The sequence below is a fragment of the Sesamum indicum genome, linkage group LG5, assembly GCF_000512975.1.
Source record: "Sesamum indicum cultivar Zhongzhi No. 13 linkage group LG5, S_indicum_v1.0, whole genome shotgun sequence".
NCBI lineage: Eukaryota > Viridiplantae > Streptophyta > Magnoliopsida > Lamiales > Pedaliaceae > Sesamum > Sesamum indicum.
The window spans coordinates 1,887,419-1,903,755 of NC_026149.1; the positions used below are offsets into that span (position 1 = coordinate 1,887,419).

The following is a 16,337-nucleotide window of genomic DNA, read 5'->3' on the forward strand; positions in this document are numbered from 1 at the left end:
AATATTATTTTTAAAATATTAAATATGACATTATTGATCCGATCAAAATTGACCCAACAGTCAAATCAATAACCCATAATTCAATTAATTTTTCGATTAGATAATGGTTTGAGTCTTAAAATATTGGATGGATGTAAAGACCATTATTGAGACGACATCTCTGTGACTTAGGGTAGGAGAACGTACCAAATTAAAGGGCACCAGACATAAAAGTAGCTGAATATACGTAGAGACTGAGAATGTCTAATCCAACTCATATAGAATGGTCCAGTTTTATGCTTTCTTTTTTCCTTTTGTCTTTCTATCCTGAGCAAATATGAACACAAATATTACCACGTTTTAAATGTCGACAACTACAGGAACAAAAAGTCTGACAATTTCATTTTCAGACAGGTGGAGAAGGCCCCCCAAGAGATGCGGCTCTTGATGTCCTTCACCCTTTCATTAGCCAATCATATTCTTTCTCGTTGTCAGAGAGTAGTACATGTTGGATTTTGTAAACAAAAATTTTACTCCTGATTTAACTGTAAATTCTAATTCAAATTAAATCTGATCCGTTCTAATTTTATTATATAATAAAAATAATATATTTATTATATAATTTGCATATCATTAAAAAAAATGATCAATCGCGTACCAAGATTACTACATTTATTTTATGATTTAATTTCAGACACCATTTTTGTTCTACACAATCCAATCGCGGTGTCATCAGCTCTTTGAGAGTTACTAGCGTTGGATTCTTCGGACAAACATAATATTTTGAGTTTCGACCTTTTTAAAATTAGGGATTCGTTTGAGTTATAAATAAATTAATAAATTTTAAATTCTTCGTCAAATTCATTAGATTTTAAGTCTAATTATGATGCACTTAAAATCCATAATTAGAATTAAACTCCACTCAAGAATGTCAGCCAAATGAATTTGAAATTCTTGAACGATACCCTTATAAATCCAAATAAAAAATTTCCAATGTGTGGATTTAAAATCAAATAAATATGGAGTCTATTCATTTCAAATCCTTAGACAAATTCGAATCATCGTTCCAACGCAACCTTAGCCCCATGCTGAGTGAATAATAGTAAAACCAAAGCAAAGAAGTGTATGCATAGAAGCGTCAACAACGTCCAGGTGGATCCGACAGCCTTATATGTACAGATGGTACAGAAGAACGTTCTACCTAGTACATTGCCTAAGCTTTACATGCGCAAGTAATCTACAATAGAAGTTCTGGAAGTCGAATTCTGATCATATAAATTGGGCCCCAATCGTTTGGTATTAAATACTTTTGCTGAATAGCTTTCAGGAATTCAATGCCCTTTTGTGAAGTCACAGCAATACCAGCTGCTTCACTGTCGACATCCCGGCCCTACGATTCTGACGTTTGAATTTCTGGACAGCATTGAAATGGCTTCATGAAGAAGAGGAATCGTATCCAAGAACTGCATATAACTTTGTTGGGGAGGGGGAAAAGAAAAATCTTAAACATGTATGAAAAACAAGAGCTGACCTTCACCGTATAGCTCTTCGAATCGAGCAACGATGTGCTTCCCGTATGTGTACTTCTTTAACACAGTAAGATGGTTTCTTATTAGACCAAGCAACATGTCCTGCTGATCGCTGCTACATACTTGTAAAATCTTCTGTATGACATAATTGGCGTATTGGTCTTTCATCATAATCTAAAGTGAACATCAGCAGAGAGATATCAGATGAATAGAGTAAAAGTAGCAAATAAACACCCACTTAAGATATTAATGAATAGTTTTGAACTTCAGGGGACGTACCAATAAATTATCATCGTTATCACCATGACCGATAATCTCCTTTATCAGTATGGTTCTTGAAGTAGAATCACTATACTCCAGACACCTTTCGACAACATTTGATGCAAACTTGTGCAAGCACAGTTCTGCTATAGATCCAGATAATTTCTCAATGATTTCACTCCTTTCGCCGGGCTTACCCATCTCTAATACATGCTGCCAATTGTCGAAATGAGGATTAGCATCCAAGAATTACCTTGCAACAACCACACATTTAAAGCACTTTTGCTTCTCCATGTACCGCTACATAGTTAAAATCAGTCCTTATAGTAGATAATAAGAAATAAAGAACCAATAGTATAAAAGGGTTGGATAAAGAAAGAAAGGATGAAGCCGAAAATGGAAATGGAGAGACAGCATAAAACAAAAACTAAAAGAAGAAAAAAGAAACTTACCTGTGCGACATAGTTACCATACTGGTCCTGAGAAAGGGAGTAAACTGAATCCAAAATCTCATCCACTATGAACTGCGTCTGTGATTTATCTTTGCAATGCTCCAGGGCCCTCTTCAAGACACCCCAAACAAAAGAATATTTCAAGCATAACAGAAACAAAGGAACTGAAACCAAATCATGGAAAAATAAAGATCTTATCTCCTACTTTAGACGTGAATACCTGTATGACACGACAACCATAAGGATGCGTTGAAAGTGTTGCTACTTGACCACGAAAAGAAGAAATTATGAAATGAATTTTGTCTGTGGGGATACTCTCAATGCATTTTTGTATAACGTGATTTCCATTTTGATCACGGACACATCTCATTACATGTCCGTCCAGCTCCCTGACAAGCCTTGCTTTTTGTTCTATATCAATAACTTCAACAGCCTATAGAAGAAATTTAAAAAAATGAGAGGTAAGAAATACTTTTTTCGTGTTGGTATATAGCAAAAGAAAGATTATGTGGGGCAAATTACAAGAAAGGAGAAATAACATAGAGAAAGAATCTACTTATAATAGAATATCCTAAGGCTTCACTCAGCATCAAGCATTGGGAGTGTTGACGAAACTTTTGTGTTGGGGGAGAATTGGCCTGAAATGACAAAAACCCCTTTCTAACCCACTCAATTTTTGATTTGTTTTGATTTTACAATGGACTCCAGCCAGCTCTTTTTTTCCCCTTTCATTTTCTTTTTCTTGTTAACAAGAGCCAGCCATTTTTCATCATATATGCAGATCATAGCATGGCATGAATATTTCCAACTCTTGTTCACTGGAAGTTTCTAATCATAGAGTACTTTTCTTAACCTGGACGCTGATACAACCACATGAGCATGAGAAAGTTTCCTTTTTTTGTTTCTCCAAATGGGGTTTGTTCATGCAAGGGATCAGAGGGCGAAATCTGTCTCCTTCCTCAATCTTATTATTATATGTATGAAGGGGTCTGTGACCTCTCCCCAGTCCTATGTCACACTGCAATTTGAAGACTTTATACGCATGTTCTCTACAGGAAGCATGGCCAGTGTAGAACTTAGCTCATCATAGCAATAATAACTAATCAAACATTTGAAATTCAGAGTTACTGCTTCAAAAAGGATGGAGCCGAAGGTCTACTCACTACATGAAGCATGAAGCCAATATAAATTTTGGATCCTATTTCCATGAATAGTTTTCATCCTTGTACCAACATATGCAGGTTCATTACTTTGGAGCTCCAAGAACCCCTGGAAACCCACCAACCCCCACCAGGGACAAAAAAGAAAAGCAAGAAAAAAAAAACCTGTGTGGGTTAGCAGCACTACAACGTGATCAAGGGGAAGAGAGTTAGACAAAAGAATGCCAGAAAAATAGAATATGAGAATGAAGCACCGATACTGGAAATATGAAAGCAACAATGCTTTGAAGCTCTCAACACATACAATTGCAACTACATAATGGAGAGCAATTACACTCAAGGCTAGATATTGACCTTTTGGACTACACGGCACCCGTACATCTGCAAACTCAATGGCAAAATTTGACCTTCCAGTTGATTTGCAAGCTCCTCCCGTTCCTCTGAGCTACCATACTCAAAAAGCTGAGCCATATTCATGACATGAAATAAAGAAAAATATGAAATTATATAAATTGGTGAATTGGTAAACAAGAAGCATTAACTAAAAGGAAAAAAAATTTGAGAGCACCTTCTGAATGACATAGTTACCAAAAACATCAGTCATTAGTTTGGAAGCATTCGGAATAACTTCCTTAAAAACAGAAGCTTTCTCTTCGACGCTACAAGTTTCCAACTTCTGCTGAATGAATCTACTTCCATGTTGGTCCGCGCTGAAGTCGAATTTAGAAAATAATCACTGTTCCCATGGAATAATATTGAAGAAAGAAAAGAGAAAGGGTCAACAAACTTGCCTGAATTCACAAATATGTCCGGCTATATCGGATAGCTCTAATCTTTGACCTTTACCCAATTTCAACTCTTCAAGAAAAGAATACGGATTCATATTACTCCAGTTCTGACTTTGGTGTCTATAAGCTTTGCTAGGGTTACCACTAGAGTGAGAATGACCGATATTATATCTCCCTCTGGGAGAATTGGTTCCCCCCACAGGTTTTGCTTGCACTATTCGATTAGCAGCAGATGCAGGAGGAAATTGCACTGAAGGACCAACACTGGTTGGGCTTCCAAAAGAATAGTGACTTGATATATTACCTGTTTGGGGATCATAAGTGTTGCAACCTGCAGCAGCTGAATGTTGAGGTTTATGGTCATTCGACAGACCAACGAGGTTTGCCCCTTTCTGTGAGGCGTGAGAATTCACTTGGTTCAAAACAGCACCATCTCCTCGTATCTGATGACTAAAATGACCACAGGTACCATAAAGATCTTGTACAGCTGGCCGGAAAAACTGCATATGCAATAAATCGGAGAATGAAGGTTGCACAGGGACTCCCACTTGACCACAAAATTTCTGTAGATTTTGCATATTATATGCATGTAGATTTCCTCCATCTGAAACTCCAGAAATGGGAAAGGAGGCACTGTCAAATGCCATAGCACCAGCACCTTGAGAGGGAAACCCAGGCAGATAGGAAGGCAGAAACGCAGAGTTGTATGCATATCCATCCATGCTATATTGTGGAGCGAAGAAGCCCGGTGGCTGCAGATATGGATAAAATGGAGACGGTGAAGTCACAAAAGCAGATTCTGTGGCATAAAGTGGAGGTGAGAATCCAGATGACTGGAGAATTGGTTGAACCTCTGCCCTTGAAACACTTAAAGATCTATAAGGAAATTGGTTCGAGCTACTGTACAAATGACTCAGTTCTGGATTTATCGTTTGTGAGTAAGAGACCTGAACTCGATAAGGGTTGCTTTCATGTCGAGGTGTTTGCTGTTGCGGCATGTTATTTTGAGGGGAAAGTTGCTCTTTCTTGTGAAATTTATTAGTATTGGAATTAGAAGGACGAGTTCCATTAACACTCCTTCCAGCTTCAACATGGGATCCTGCAGTCGGGATATTATCCTGCGCATTGGCATTTATAGCATTGAAGTCTCTTTCGTGTACAGCTGACCTAACTACTGTATCCCTGGGGCCATCAAGTGCTGAGGCTTTCTTAATACAATCTGAGGTGGGAGCATTAGTACGAGCAGTTGATATGCTAATAGAGATATTATCCAGGCTATGAGGTTCAACATCAGAAACTACTGTCTCTTCCCCAGGTTTATAGCCCAAGGAGTGACTCCGATCATATGTAGGTGATGAAGCAAGTTGGGAAGTTTCCTGCAACATAATGCTTTTAGTTTACAGCAAATATTGCGTAACAAACATATAGTTTTGATATGCTGTTAGGGAATCAAAATACAGCAAACACTAGCGGCGGCACATCAAAAAATTATAAAATCTTGGAAGAATCCAACTTAAATCTTCAGAGAAGCAAGAACAGGCCGGAGCTAGGTTATTTTAACCTATGGTAGAAATACTGAAGGAAAAGGCTGGACACTGACTTGACATCCTTCCAATAGAGAGGATGTCAACACATGCAGGAATATATTACTATAAAAATGAAACTAAACTCATATGTAAAACAAGTTACCTTCTTTACAGCACACATATTTTACCTGCATTGAGTCCAATAAACCACCATAGTAAACCGGCAAAGCAGCTTTATCAAAAGACAAAGACGCACTCTGTTCAGATGATCCATCCTCCTCAGACTCTTCCTCATGAGCTGGAAGACTATTCCAAGGCAATTGCACAGTGGCATCCACAAATTTAGCATAAGGAGTTATTTTCCAATCACTGCCAGTACTACCACTAGGCAGAAATAGAGGCAAATTCTCCATTGATTTGTGAGGCCCACCAAGCCTTCGGTCCGAAAATATATTGGATCCATGGTATGACGATGATGATGGATCAGCAAGAAATTGCAGCTCAGTCTCACGATTACTAGCAGAGATGTTTGGATATAGCAAGCTAGGACTCAAAGTGGATTTCCTCTGGGAAACTATGTGGTCAACTGCTTCGACAGAACCTTCCATGCTTGGGGGTGCACTTCCACTCCGGCTTGGCATCACATCCTTCTCAAGGCTTTCCAACCTTTGATCTTTGACAAACAAACCCAGATCTTCAAAGCTGATCTTGGAAGACGATGGCCCATATGTTGTAGACTGCTTAAGGTGCGACCATTTTTCTGTCCCTTCCAATATCCTAATGGGGCTTTCTGTTGCCATCATAGTTTAGATTCTTACCTCTTTTTATGCTCACAAGCACACAAGTATTCTCCTGAGAACCATGGAGTAATAAGTTTCATCCATATTTAACTAATGAGTCAAGAAAAATGGGTGTTTAAATAATGTTCATGAAAAATAAAATGAGCTGAAAGTATATTTATTTGGTTATTAAGTGAAATCAAAATGGGAAATTGTTGGGAGGCTCAGATTACATTTTCTTAAATTATTTATAGGATGCTGTAAATGGTATTTGTTCAGGCTGAGTATCCAAATGTTAATGAAAATCTACAAAAAATTTCTTCTCAATGAGGTATCTCCAATGAATTGATTTCTGGCGTAGCTGAGAAACCACTTTCTAATGTATGCATAAGTTCATAAATTCACAGCTTATCAGGTCGAGGGAAGCACTTTTCTGTCTCTTAATTAAGTCTAAATGTTATCAAAGCAGACTGCTAACAGTAACAAAAACACATATGCATCAAAAACTCATTTGGTCTTTTGCTTCACCCTTAATACCTTAGGCAATTCCCAAGACTTAGCTCTCCTTTAATCAACAGCTATGTACAAAAACTTCCATATGGAGTAAATACCATTGGAAGAGCATCAAATATATTAAGAAAGTCAAAGATTGCAATGCCTCCTATCATGCCGTGTTCTAGTGTAATAAAGACCATCCCCTCAATGAACACACAAGCACACTTGAATCCAGGAGCACTTAGAGAAAAGAGAACTCAGCAAGCAATTCTCGATATAATTGAGTAATATGCATAAGTTTTCAATTGAAGCCTGGATCTTGTTAAGGCTCTTATAAGCCCAATTTTCAATCACATAAGCATTATTAACCTAAGGTAGACATAACAAGGTACATCCGAAAAGATTATGTATGGACCCGTTCCCCAGAAAGTGTTCGCTCCTGCCCACACCACTAATAACAAGATAACCACCCTGCATAATTTGAAATCCACAACTAAATCTCATATCTTTCGACACGTCTCCGTCCATCTATTAGTCACTTAGTAGCAAAAGAAGACCAATTCATTATTCATCTTTCAATGCAGATAATGTATAAAGAAAATAACTCCGCCCACCCAAGTGGAAATAAATCCATCTTTACACTTACTACATTCATCTCCAAAAATTTCAATTAATCATCAAACACACAAAACTAATATCAAATCCCTCTCAATTAGAAACTTGCAGCAAACAACCCCACTTCAACAGAGGCAAAAAACCACTAAAACTACGCAACTAACCAACAAGGAATTGATAAAAGAACACTGTAAACAAAGTCAACTGTTGACTAGTTCTAAACCAGCAGCAAACAACAGGGCAAACCTCCAAAAAGCTTCAACCTTTCGTGCAATTCTCAGCAACAGAAAACAAATACTACATGTATTCAAAACATCAGATCAAAATAACAAGAAAAATGGAGAACAAACAACATGTCTTGTTCATTTTATCACCACCAACAGTCAAAGAAATTCCAAAAACAATCTTACACAGATACTCCTCTGCTAGTTGCTACATAGCAGTCCTGATTCTCTTTCACAAGCAGTGGACAACATAAAGAAAAAAAGTGTTAGATGCTTGGTGGGGTGGGGAGGTGGTGTAGGTTATTTTATAAGAATAAGGCGATGTGGGGCTTGTTCTTGACTAGTTTAAGGCAGGTAGCAGACAGAACAAATTCAGGTTTTTGCTATAGAAAGCCAAAAAGTGCTACCTCCAGTGGGTGTGGATTGAGGCAGACGGACCGACTGTGTACATGTGTAGAAAGAATTATGAGCAACTGTAGCGTACAAGTGTTGTCTGGGATTGAGGACCAATGCTGCCGTAAATGGGAAGAATAGACAAGTGTACAGTGCTGACATAGAAGGTACTCTCTTTTCAATGAACGAGATGGTTGAGAGCCAAATTACCAAAAAGACCTTTGTCCGTCAACCATCATTCTTGTTAATCCCACTATTTTATTCTTCCTATAGTTTATATTATACTGTTTCAGTTTGCATTTTCCCTTTACTTGTTTTTTTATATTTTATTTTTAAGTAATAATTACTTTGCAATTTATTATAAATTAAAATACACTCATAAAATAAAAATGTTACTATTATAAAATAATTGATTCAATATTTGATTTTATATATTAAAAAAATATGCATATTCATAAACTGTAGCGGGTATTCCATGTTACTAGTATTTAAAAAATGACACAAACTTATCGAAAATACCATAAGATAATATTAAAATAAAGGAATAATTACACTCCCATATTTCAAAATTTAATGTAATTACATCTAAACTTCTTATAGTTAGAAAAATTACGTCTCATGCTTTTGAGATTTGTTTTTATCTAACAAATAAATTACTCAATTAGTCAAAATTTATTGAATTTGACAGTATTAACAAAAAAATTGAATAAAATAATATTTACCCTTAATTGATTTACTATTAAGTTAGTGCATGTCAAATAAATTTTTTTATAATCAAATTATTTTTATACATTTTTACATATTAATACATGTGAGGATGTGTATAGTTATAAGTAAATCGGTGTAAATATCATTTTTATTTCAATTATTTTATTGATATCAACTAATTAAGTAAATTTGAACTAATGAAAGAATTTGTTTATTGGACTGAATCAAACCTCTTAAATAGTAGACATAATTTTTTAAAATATATAAGGAAATTATGTGTGTAATTCTCCCTAAAATAAAATAAAAACAAGGACAGCGAAACTGGGAAAACCCAAAACCTGATTAGGGTTTAACCCTCAAATTCACCCTTTCTCTATTCAACAAAATTCAATCGGACTCCACAAGTAAATTAACTTTCTGATAAATTCCTCTTCTTTATACAGTACAGCCTGTGGGAAGCTATGGAAGATGGCGGAGGGGAAAGAGAAAGGCTGACACTTGTGGCAAGAAAGCCTTGTTTCGGGCTGCCTACCGCTTGCCCTAAATCTCTGCCCGTTTACATTTATCTTAGATTTTCCAAGATTCCATTTAGTTTGGAATTCAATCTCATCCACCCTGATTCTGGTACTTTGCATACTGCCATTTTTGTTTTTTCCTTTTTAATTTTCGCTGTGTATTTTCTTGCCGACTTTTTTTAGTTGTTAAGTAATTATGTTTATTTGGTTGTGATGCTCTCTGGTGTCATTATATTGTGATTCTTCTTTATATGTTTAAATTAATTTGTGATTTCTACTAATGCTGCAAAGTGTAAACTTGAGCGCTCTCCGAATGCTTGACGTTTTCTTTGAAGCAACTGGGCTTTCTATTCTTGTAGGGAATAAGAATTATTAGAGGCTCCAAGGTTTTAATTTCTCCTGGGAAAAACTCTTAATTAGTAACTGGGTTTTTGTTACGGGATTCTGGTATATGTCTTTGGTTATGTAGAGTAGATAAAAATTGGTACAAGATGCTGGGCATCTGCTCATGGTTACTTTGGGATTATATGAATTTATGGACTTATGCTATTGCATTTTCAATTGTTAGAATATGCTGCAATTCGTAATCTTTGGTTCAAATATGTTACCTGAGTAATCACTTGGTCAAATATATTACCTGATTTTGAATCTTCACACTGAGTGATTAAAAACTTGTGCCTGCTAATGTTGCTACTCCCATGAAGCAACAGTCAGGATCCGTAGACCAGGAACATGTAGCATGCGTGTAAAGGTTGTCCTTTGTAGTGCTATAGAATATCTGTTTTAGATGAAAAGATTGTTGGGCTCACGGGATATGACGTAATAGATAAAATCATATAAGTTGGTGATTCAGTGAGATTAAAACTTATGGCCAAAAGGCTTCTACTCCTGTTGTTATGGGTTATGATATCATAAAAGTGCTTGTACGTATAGTCCATACATGGCCAGGTCTGTTCAGAGCATTTGAAAAGATATCGGTAATTAGTCCTTGACGCCATTAAAATTTCAAGTCTTTAATTCCATCTTATTTTGGAAAATCCTCGTAAAAGGATTTGCTAAAACTTTGAGTTTTTGTTATTTGTATATGAATGTGGTTTATTACCTGAGTGGGTTCATTGTTACTGATTAACTAAGCAATAGTTGTTCATTACGGTTTATCGAGAGTGATATAGTTTAGTATGATCATTTCGATGACCTAACCGATGAACTACCATTGGAGTTAACATAATCTTTTGAGCACCAAACTGATGACATTTTCAGGATCTTCCTTCCACTTTGTTTGATTGACATAATGCTATTGGTTGTTTTGAAGTTCCTTGAGATTATAAATAACTTTTTATCCTTGAGGCAATTTTCTTGCTTATTATTAAAACATTTAGAAAATGGTAAGTCTCTTGAATTTTGGACGAATGGAAATTCAGTGTTAGACTTTCTGTTCCGTATTGGGTTCTTGTAGGTGACATACTGGATTTTTATGGTCTTTATCCCTGCAATTCACATTACAATGTTTGATCAAAATTTCAAATATGGTGGCATAAGAAAATATTTTTTAGTTTTAATGTCAATAGTAACTAGAGAATTGGTCTGGTCTTGTGGCTGAATGGTGAGAGTTACTATTTGGGTTTGTCCTGCTTTTGTAGAATTTCCAATTGGTTTTAGGTGGTTCAATAATGTATATTTAGATCCCTCTTAGGCAAAGTGCATATCTAGGTATCTGATTTTGCTACCTTGCAGGTTAAACTTAAGTTGTGTGGTCTGTGATGCTAAACTTACACCTCAAGTGTTTTCCTTCCTTTGATATGTGATACCTATTTGGAGACTACTCAAGCTTTAACTTGTTCAGTTAGAGTGCTTCATTCTTCTATCATTTGTTTCCTCATCCTAGACCAGGGGAGATAATAGAAAAGTGATGAACTCCCATTCTTCTTAAACCTTCTTTTGGTCAAAGGGCTTCTTTTCTTTCATGGTGCCAGTGACTTTCCTTTTAGGCTCTCAACCCTGCTATTGCTAGTATCACACGTGATATTTGGTTTGTCTATTGATGCGTTAAAACTATAATAGTGTTATAATGTTTCCTCAGATTACCTGATTAAGTAGTTTTAATATCTGAAATTTGATTAGGTGGAAACTCATTATATTTCTTCCAGATCAAATACCTTTTGTTGAATCTGGTGATTATGTGGCCTATAATAATGAGAAGGGTGGAGTCATTCCGAACTTGAAGGAGGACGGCATTGTTGATTTGGACTCGGAGGTCAGTGGTATACCCGAGTGGGTATCAATAAAGGCGATGGTCGAGTCCTGGCTTGCTGATGCAGTCATGTATGAACTTTGGGTGGGGTGTGATGGTAAGTCAGCGCAGAAGATTTATTACTCTGATCTCCCTTGGCCAATAGGAAAAATTTTGTACTTCAAGCAAGTTCTTGTTGTGAAACAACTACTTGGGATAACGTCGGACAACGCAGAAAGAAGAGAAGAAGAGGTAACTTCTGTTTACATTTGTTTCTCACCAGCTTAGGTTTCTTATTTGTCTGGTCAAAAGATAATTGATTTAAGATCACTCTCCCACCTGACGTGCATTACTTATTATTTTTATTTTTATTTTTGCTACATCACATGGTCATGTACATATTGCTAGATGACAACCCAGGATTAAATCAATGTTTACACATACACATATATGTCTGTGTAGTTTGCTATACATTTGCTGCCAAAAATGTGAAGTTAAGATTGTGATGTTGGTTTTCCACAGATATACAGTAGAGCGGCCTTGGCTTATGGTGCTTTGTCATCTAGGTTAGGGGAGCAGTCCTTTTTCTTTGACAACAGGTGCTTCCCTACATACACTTGAACAATTGCCATCTTCAGAGAAAATTTTCTTGTTTTGCATTTTGTAACACACTGCATAAAGCATTGTGTTCAATGTAGGCCGACAAGTTTGGATGCAGCTTTTCTTGGGCATGTTCTGTTTGTCCTTCATGCTTTACCTGTGAGTACTTCTAATGGTTTTTCCATTTATTGATGTAATTGGCATTTTATCCGAGGTGAGGTTTACTACTCTATCTGACTCTAGAACTCTATATTGTGGACATGTCATGTGCATAACTTCTCATAATCCAAACATTAGACATTTGCTTGCAACTTTTCTCAGTTGGTTGGCAGGATATGTAATTGGTTGGATCAATAAGATCTTCCCAATTTCCTATTTCTTCCAAAAGAAAAAAAGTTAGGAGTATAAAGTAAAATGAAAATTTAAGAAATTTCAAATAAGGTGTAATTTTTGGCTTGACTCTTGTGGTTTACAAGCATAATCTATATGTCGACCAAGGCCTGTTCAACTTGTGTGTTTAAGTTTACCCAACTGATTCTGTCTGTTTGTTCAAGGTTATGCGAATTTACAGACGCAGCCTTTTAATTCATCTAGAAGCATGTTGATTGTGCACTGAAATATTAGACAACATTTTGGTTTTTATGACTATGAAAATTAAAATATGGAAGGATGGACTTACAAATTACAGAATGATGGACCTAGGCTATTTCTAGGTCATGGGAGTATAAACTTGATAGTCATACAGTTAGAAAAATGGAAGTTCGTTGGGTGCAGTTAATATGGATATTTTGCGTCACACTTTTAAGAAGCTAAAAACCGCTGAGTCATCTTCCACTGTCACAATTGCTTGCTTTTATCATATCATTAACCGTTTTAGGTACCACGGTGCATAATAGGCGCTGATAAACCATAGATATGGTTAATAATTTGTCTTGCCATACATGAACAGATCAGTGACTTATTTTCATCAGTTGAACTAATTATATCTGACCTTTTAAGTCTGTTAATTTTTCTTGAAAAATGGGTTGGGTAATTCTGAGAAACAACTGCATGATTTTTGTTATGACCACCCCCAGTCACAAGACTTACAACCCCCTATATGCTCACTAAGAAAGAACAAACTGAGGTGGAGGATCAGGTACATGGTGCATTAGAGGCATTAATAAACCATAGCTATGGACCTATGGTCATAATTTGTCTTGCCATTCATGAAGGCATAATGGTGATTTCTTTTCATCAGTTCAACTAATCATGTTTGATTATTAAGTCTCTTATTTTTTCTTAAAAAATGGATTGGCAATTCAGAGAAAACAACTTCAATGATTTTTGTTATGACTTATGACTCCGCCAACCGCAACCCCCATACACACATCCAGACAGATAAAGAGAATTTTCGAGATATATGACATGCTTCGACCGGACGAACTGGTGTTTGGAATTCCATGCTTCTTTACTATTTATGAGTGCTTAATTGGTATATCCATTTTCAGTCAACTTGGTATTTGTTGCATAGTTAATGCATTACAGGACTGAATCATCAAGTTTAACTTTTCATTAAATATCTTATATTTGTGAAGAGCTCAATGTGGTATATCTTTTACCTGTTCTTATCTAATAGGAGACATCGGTTCTGAGAAGCAAGCTCCTGAGTCATTCTAATCTTGTAAGTTATGCTGAAAATCTCAAAATGGAGTATGTAGATGCCAATTTGTCGTCTTCATCAGTCCCCCAGTCTGATCCCTCTTCATCGGCTTCAAAGCGAGGCCCTTCACATTGGAGTGAGTCACTTCTGGCTATATTGCTATTCATATGGTGTTTACCAATTATGGCTCTGTTGATGAACCTATACTTGTTGCTAAATCATTTCTACTTGCTTCATTGGCTCTACTTTGCAAACAACTAAATGAAGCACCAGTTCACTTGTGGAGAACTTCTTAAGGATATGTAGAACATTCCTAACCAAATGAAGAATAACATTCAACAAAAACCTGTGTAGTGAAATAGGAAATGTGTTTAGACAAATAAAGATCTGGCCTTAAATCAATTGAAATTTGGTCAGGTGGCAAACCCACAGGAGGTTGGCAATTCAAGTTTTCTTCTTTAGCCATTGCACCTCAAGACTTGGTAATTTGTAACTCACCCAGAGTGATTTTCGTTAATTATTCATGGAAATCGGAGCATTTCTGTCACATTAAAGCTAGTGACTGAAAGGAATGGTGTGGGTGAGTTTATGAGCTTCTTAATTTTGTAAGATGTTTGAAAGTTTTAATTTGAGTAGAAATGCTTGTAATCTCTAAAAATAAGATGTTAGATCTTATAAGCTACTCTAAAGAAAAAGGAGAGTTTGTAACTTATTTTTAAGATGTCAATAAACTGTTTTAGGTTTGACCATATCAGTGAAGAGTTTTGATCATGTCAATGACGAAAGTATCACCATTAATACCTTAACCAAACACCTAGGTAATGGAGTAGTGTCTGCAGTGCAACACTTGCTTTATTTTCAGTTTTCATGTTATCTAGTCTTGCATTCATTGGCTTAACCATATTTTTGCTGGTTACATGTTTAAATGGAAATTGGTTTTACTGTAATGGAGCTTGCACACTCACACACACACAAAAAAAAGAAGGATCCACATAGGCTCATAACCAGAGAAGCATTTACAGAATTGCTCAGTTCTGATGAAGAATGAATCGCTAAACATGACAAAATAAGGGAGCCATTTTGTTATACTGGAACTTCGTCCCTGAAAACAAAGAGTTCGCTGCTAACTGATACAGTAGGAGTTTGTTTTGGTAGGCAACAGCTTTTATTATTTGTCCAATCAACTAAACCAATTTAATTTGGGGTTGTCATGTGAATAATACCACCTTGGGCTGTTCCTCATGAAATTATCATAAAGTTCAGAAGAAGAGCTAAATAATACCATACAGTACTTAAGTTTAATTTATAGTTAACATTTACACTTGCTTGTGCTCCTGCTTCCATCATTGTGACTCCGCTCCTTCCTGTTGAATCCGATTTTATTGCCTCATGTTTCCAGTATTGGTGTTTCATTTACATGGTATTGTAAAATCAGTGTCATTTTCCAACAAATTTAGGTTCAAAACCAAGAAGCAAAGCTAAGAGGGAGAAGACGGAGGAAGAGAAGAAGTTCAGAAGAAGAGCTAAATACTTTCTAGCTACTCAACTTGTTGCCATTTTGATTTTCCTCTCCCTCCTTGGCGGATCTAGTGACGCTGAAGTGGAGCTTGGAGATGATGACGATGGTTTAAATTATGACTAGAATTACCCACCCACATCGATGTCCAGGCTTAACGATTACTTTGTGATCTTATCTAGTTTCACTCATCTGGGGTTTGGAAAATCTGCATGTATACAAGTCATTGTTTTTCCCTCTGAACTGACTGACAACACGAGTGAAGTACGCGAGCCATTTTTGGACCAACTGGGAGAGTTCTTGTCACATTTTAGCTGAAATTGTTTTATCAGCTGTGAGCAGCAATGGATGGGCTACAGCAATTTTGCTCATCAGCAAAGGATTAATGAATAAACTGACTGTTGCTTTGAATCTGGAGTTGATACTTATTAGTTCTATATGTTTTTAAGTAGTAAAACAACTCTTTTTGCCATTGATTTGCCTATCTATTTGTTGATAACGGCATATAGGTGGAGTGGAGGTATAAGCATAATGTGGAGAACATAAAGGGAGTAAATTAAGGTTAAGTAATTACTAAGGTTACTATACAGAAACACCAAAAATAAATCATATCAATCAAATAGGGAACTCTTTTTTAGTCTATTAACTTTGGCCGTCCAATTTTAATCCACTAATTATGATTGTTGTCAATTTTATACAATATATTGCAAAAATACGTCAATTTCATCCAGTTTAGGGTTTTGGAGCAGTTTTTGAGATAAAATCAATTTAGGGTTTTGGAGCAGTTTTTGAGATAAAATCAATTTAGGGTTTTGGAGCAATTTTTGAGATAAAATGAAGGAAAATTCTTGATGTGTCACTTAATTGCTTAAGTGGTCGTCAACGCTAATCATGGGTGCGTTTGTGGCATTTTTGTATACTAGGA

At 36.2% G+C, this 16,337-nt stretch overlaps 2 protein-coding genes across 5 annotated transcripts; one reads left to right on the forward strand and one right to left on the reverse strand.

Annotated features, from left to right (window-relative positions):
- LOC105161644 (pumilio homolog 5) lies at positions 1,073-8,361 on the reverse strand. 4 transcript variants are annotated; one of them, XM_011079398.2, is made up of 11 exons: positions 7,995-8,349; positions 5,884-6,547; positions 4,474-5,545; positions 4,173-4,239; positions 3,950-4,091; positions 3,736-3,843; positions 2,442-2,654; positions 2,222-2,332; positions 1,788-1,982; positions 1,511-1,682; positions 1,073-1,411 (listed from the first exon to the last, which is right to left on the reverse strand). In XM_011079398.2, the coding sequence occupies exons 2-11, from the start codon at positions 6,496-6,498 to the stop codon at positions 1,350-1,352; spliced, it is 2,757 nt and encodes a 918-aa protein (XP_011077700.1). In that variant the 5' UTR covers positions 6,499-6,547; positions 7,995-8,349; the 3' UTR covers positions 1,073-1,349. The 4 variants fall into 4 exon arrangements, with proteins under 4 accessions (XP_011077700.1, XP_011077697.1, XP_011077696.1 ...); XM_011079395.2 differs by having other exon boundaries at positions 4,173-5,545; positions 8,216-8,361; XM_011079394.2 differs by having other exon boundaries at positions 4,173-5,545.
- LOC105161646 (mitochondrial outer membrane import complex protein METAXIN) lies at positions 9,214-15,884 on the forward strand. The gene is made up of 6 exons (XM_011079400.2): positions 9,214-9,533; positions 11,572-11,906; positions 12,177-12,253; positions 12,353-12,413; positions 13,873-14,032; positions 15,354-15,884. Exons 1-6 carry the CDS (start codon positions 9,371-9,373, stop codon positions 15,536-15,538), a joined length of 981 nt encoding a protein of 326 aa, XP_011077702.1. The 5' UTR covers positions 9,214-9,370; the 3' UTR covers positions 15,539-15,884.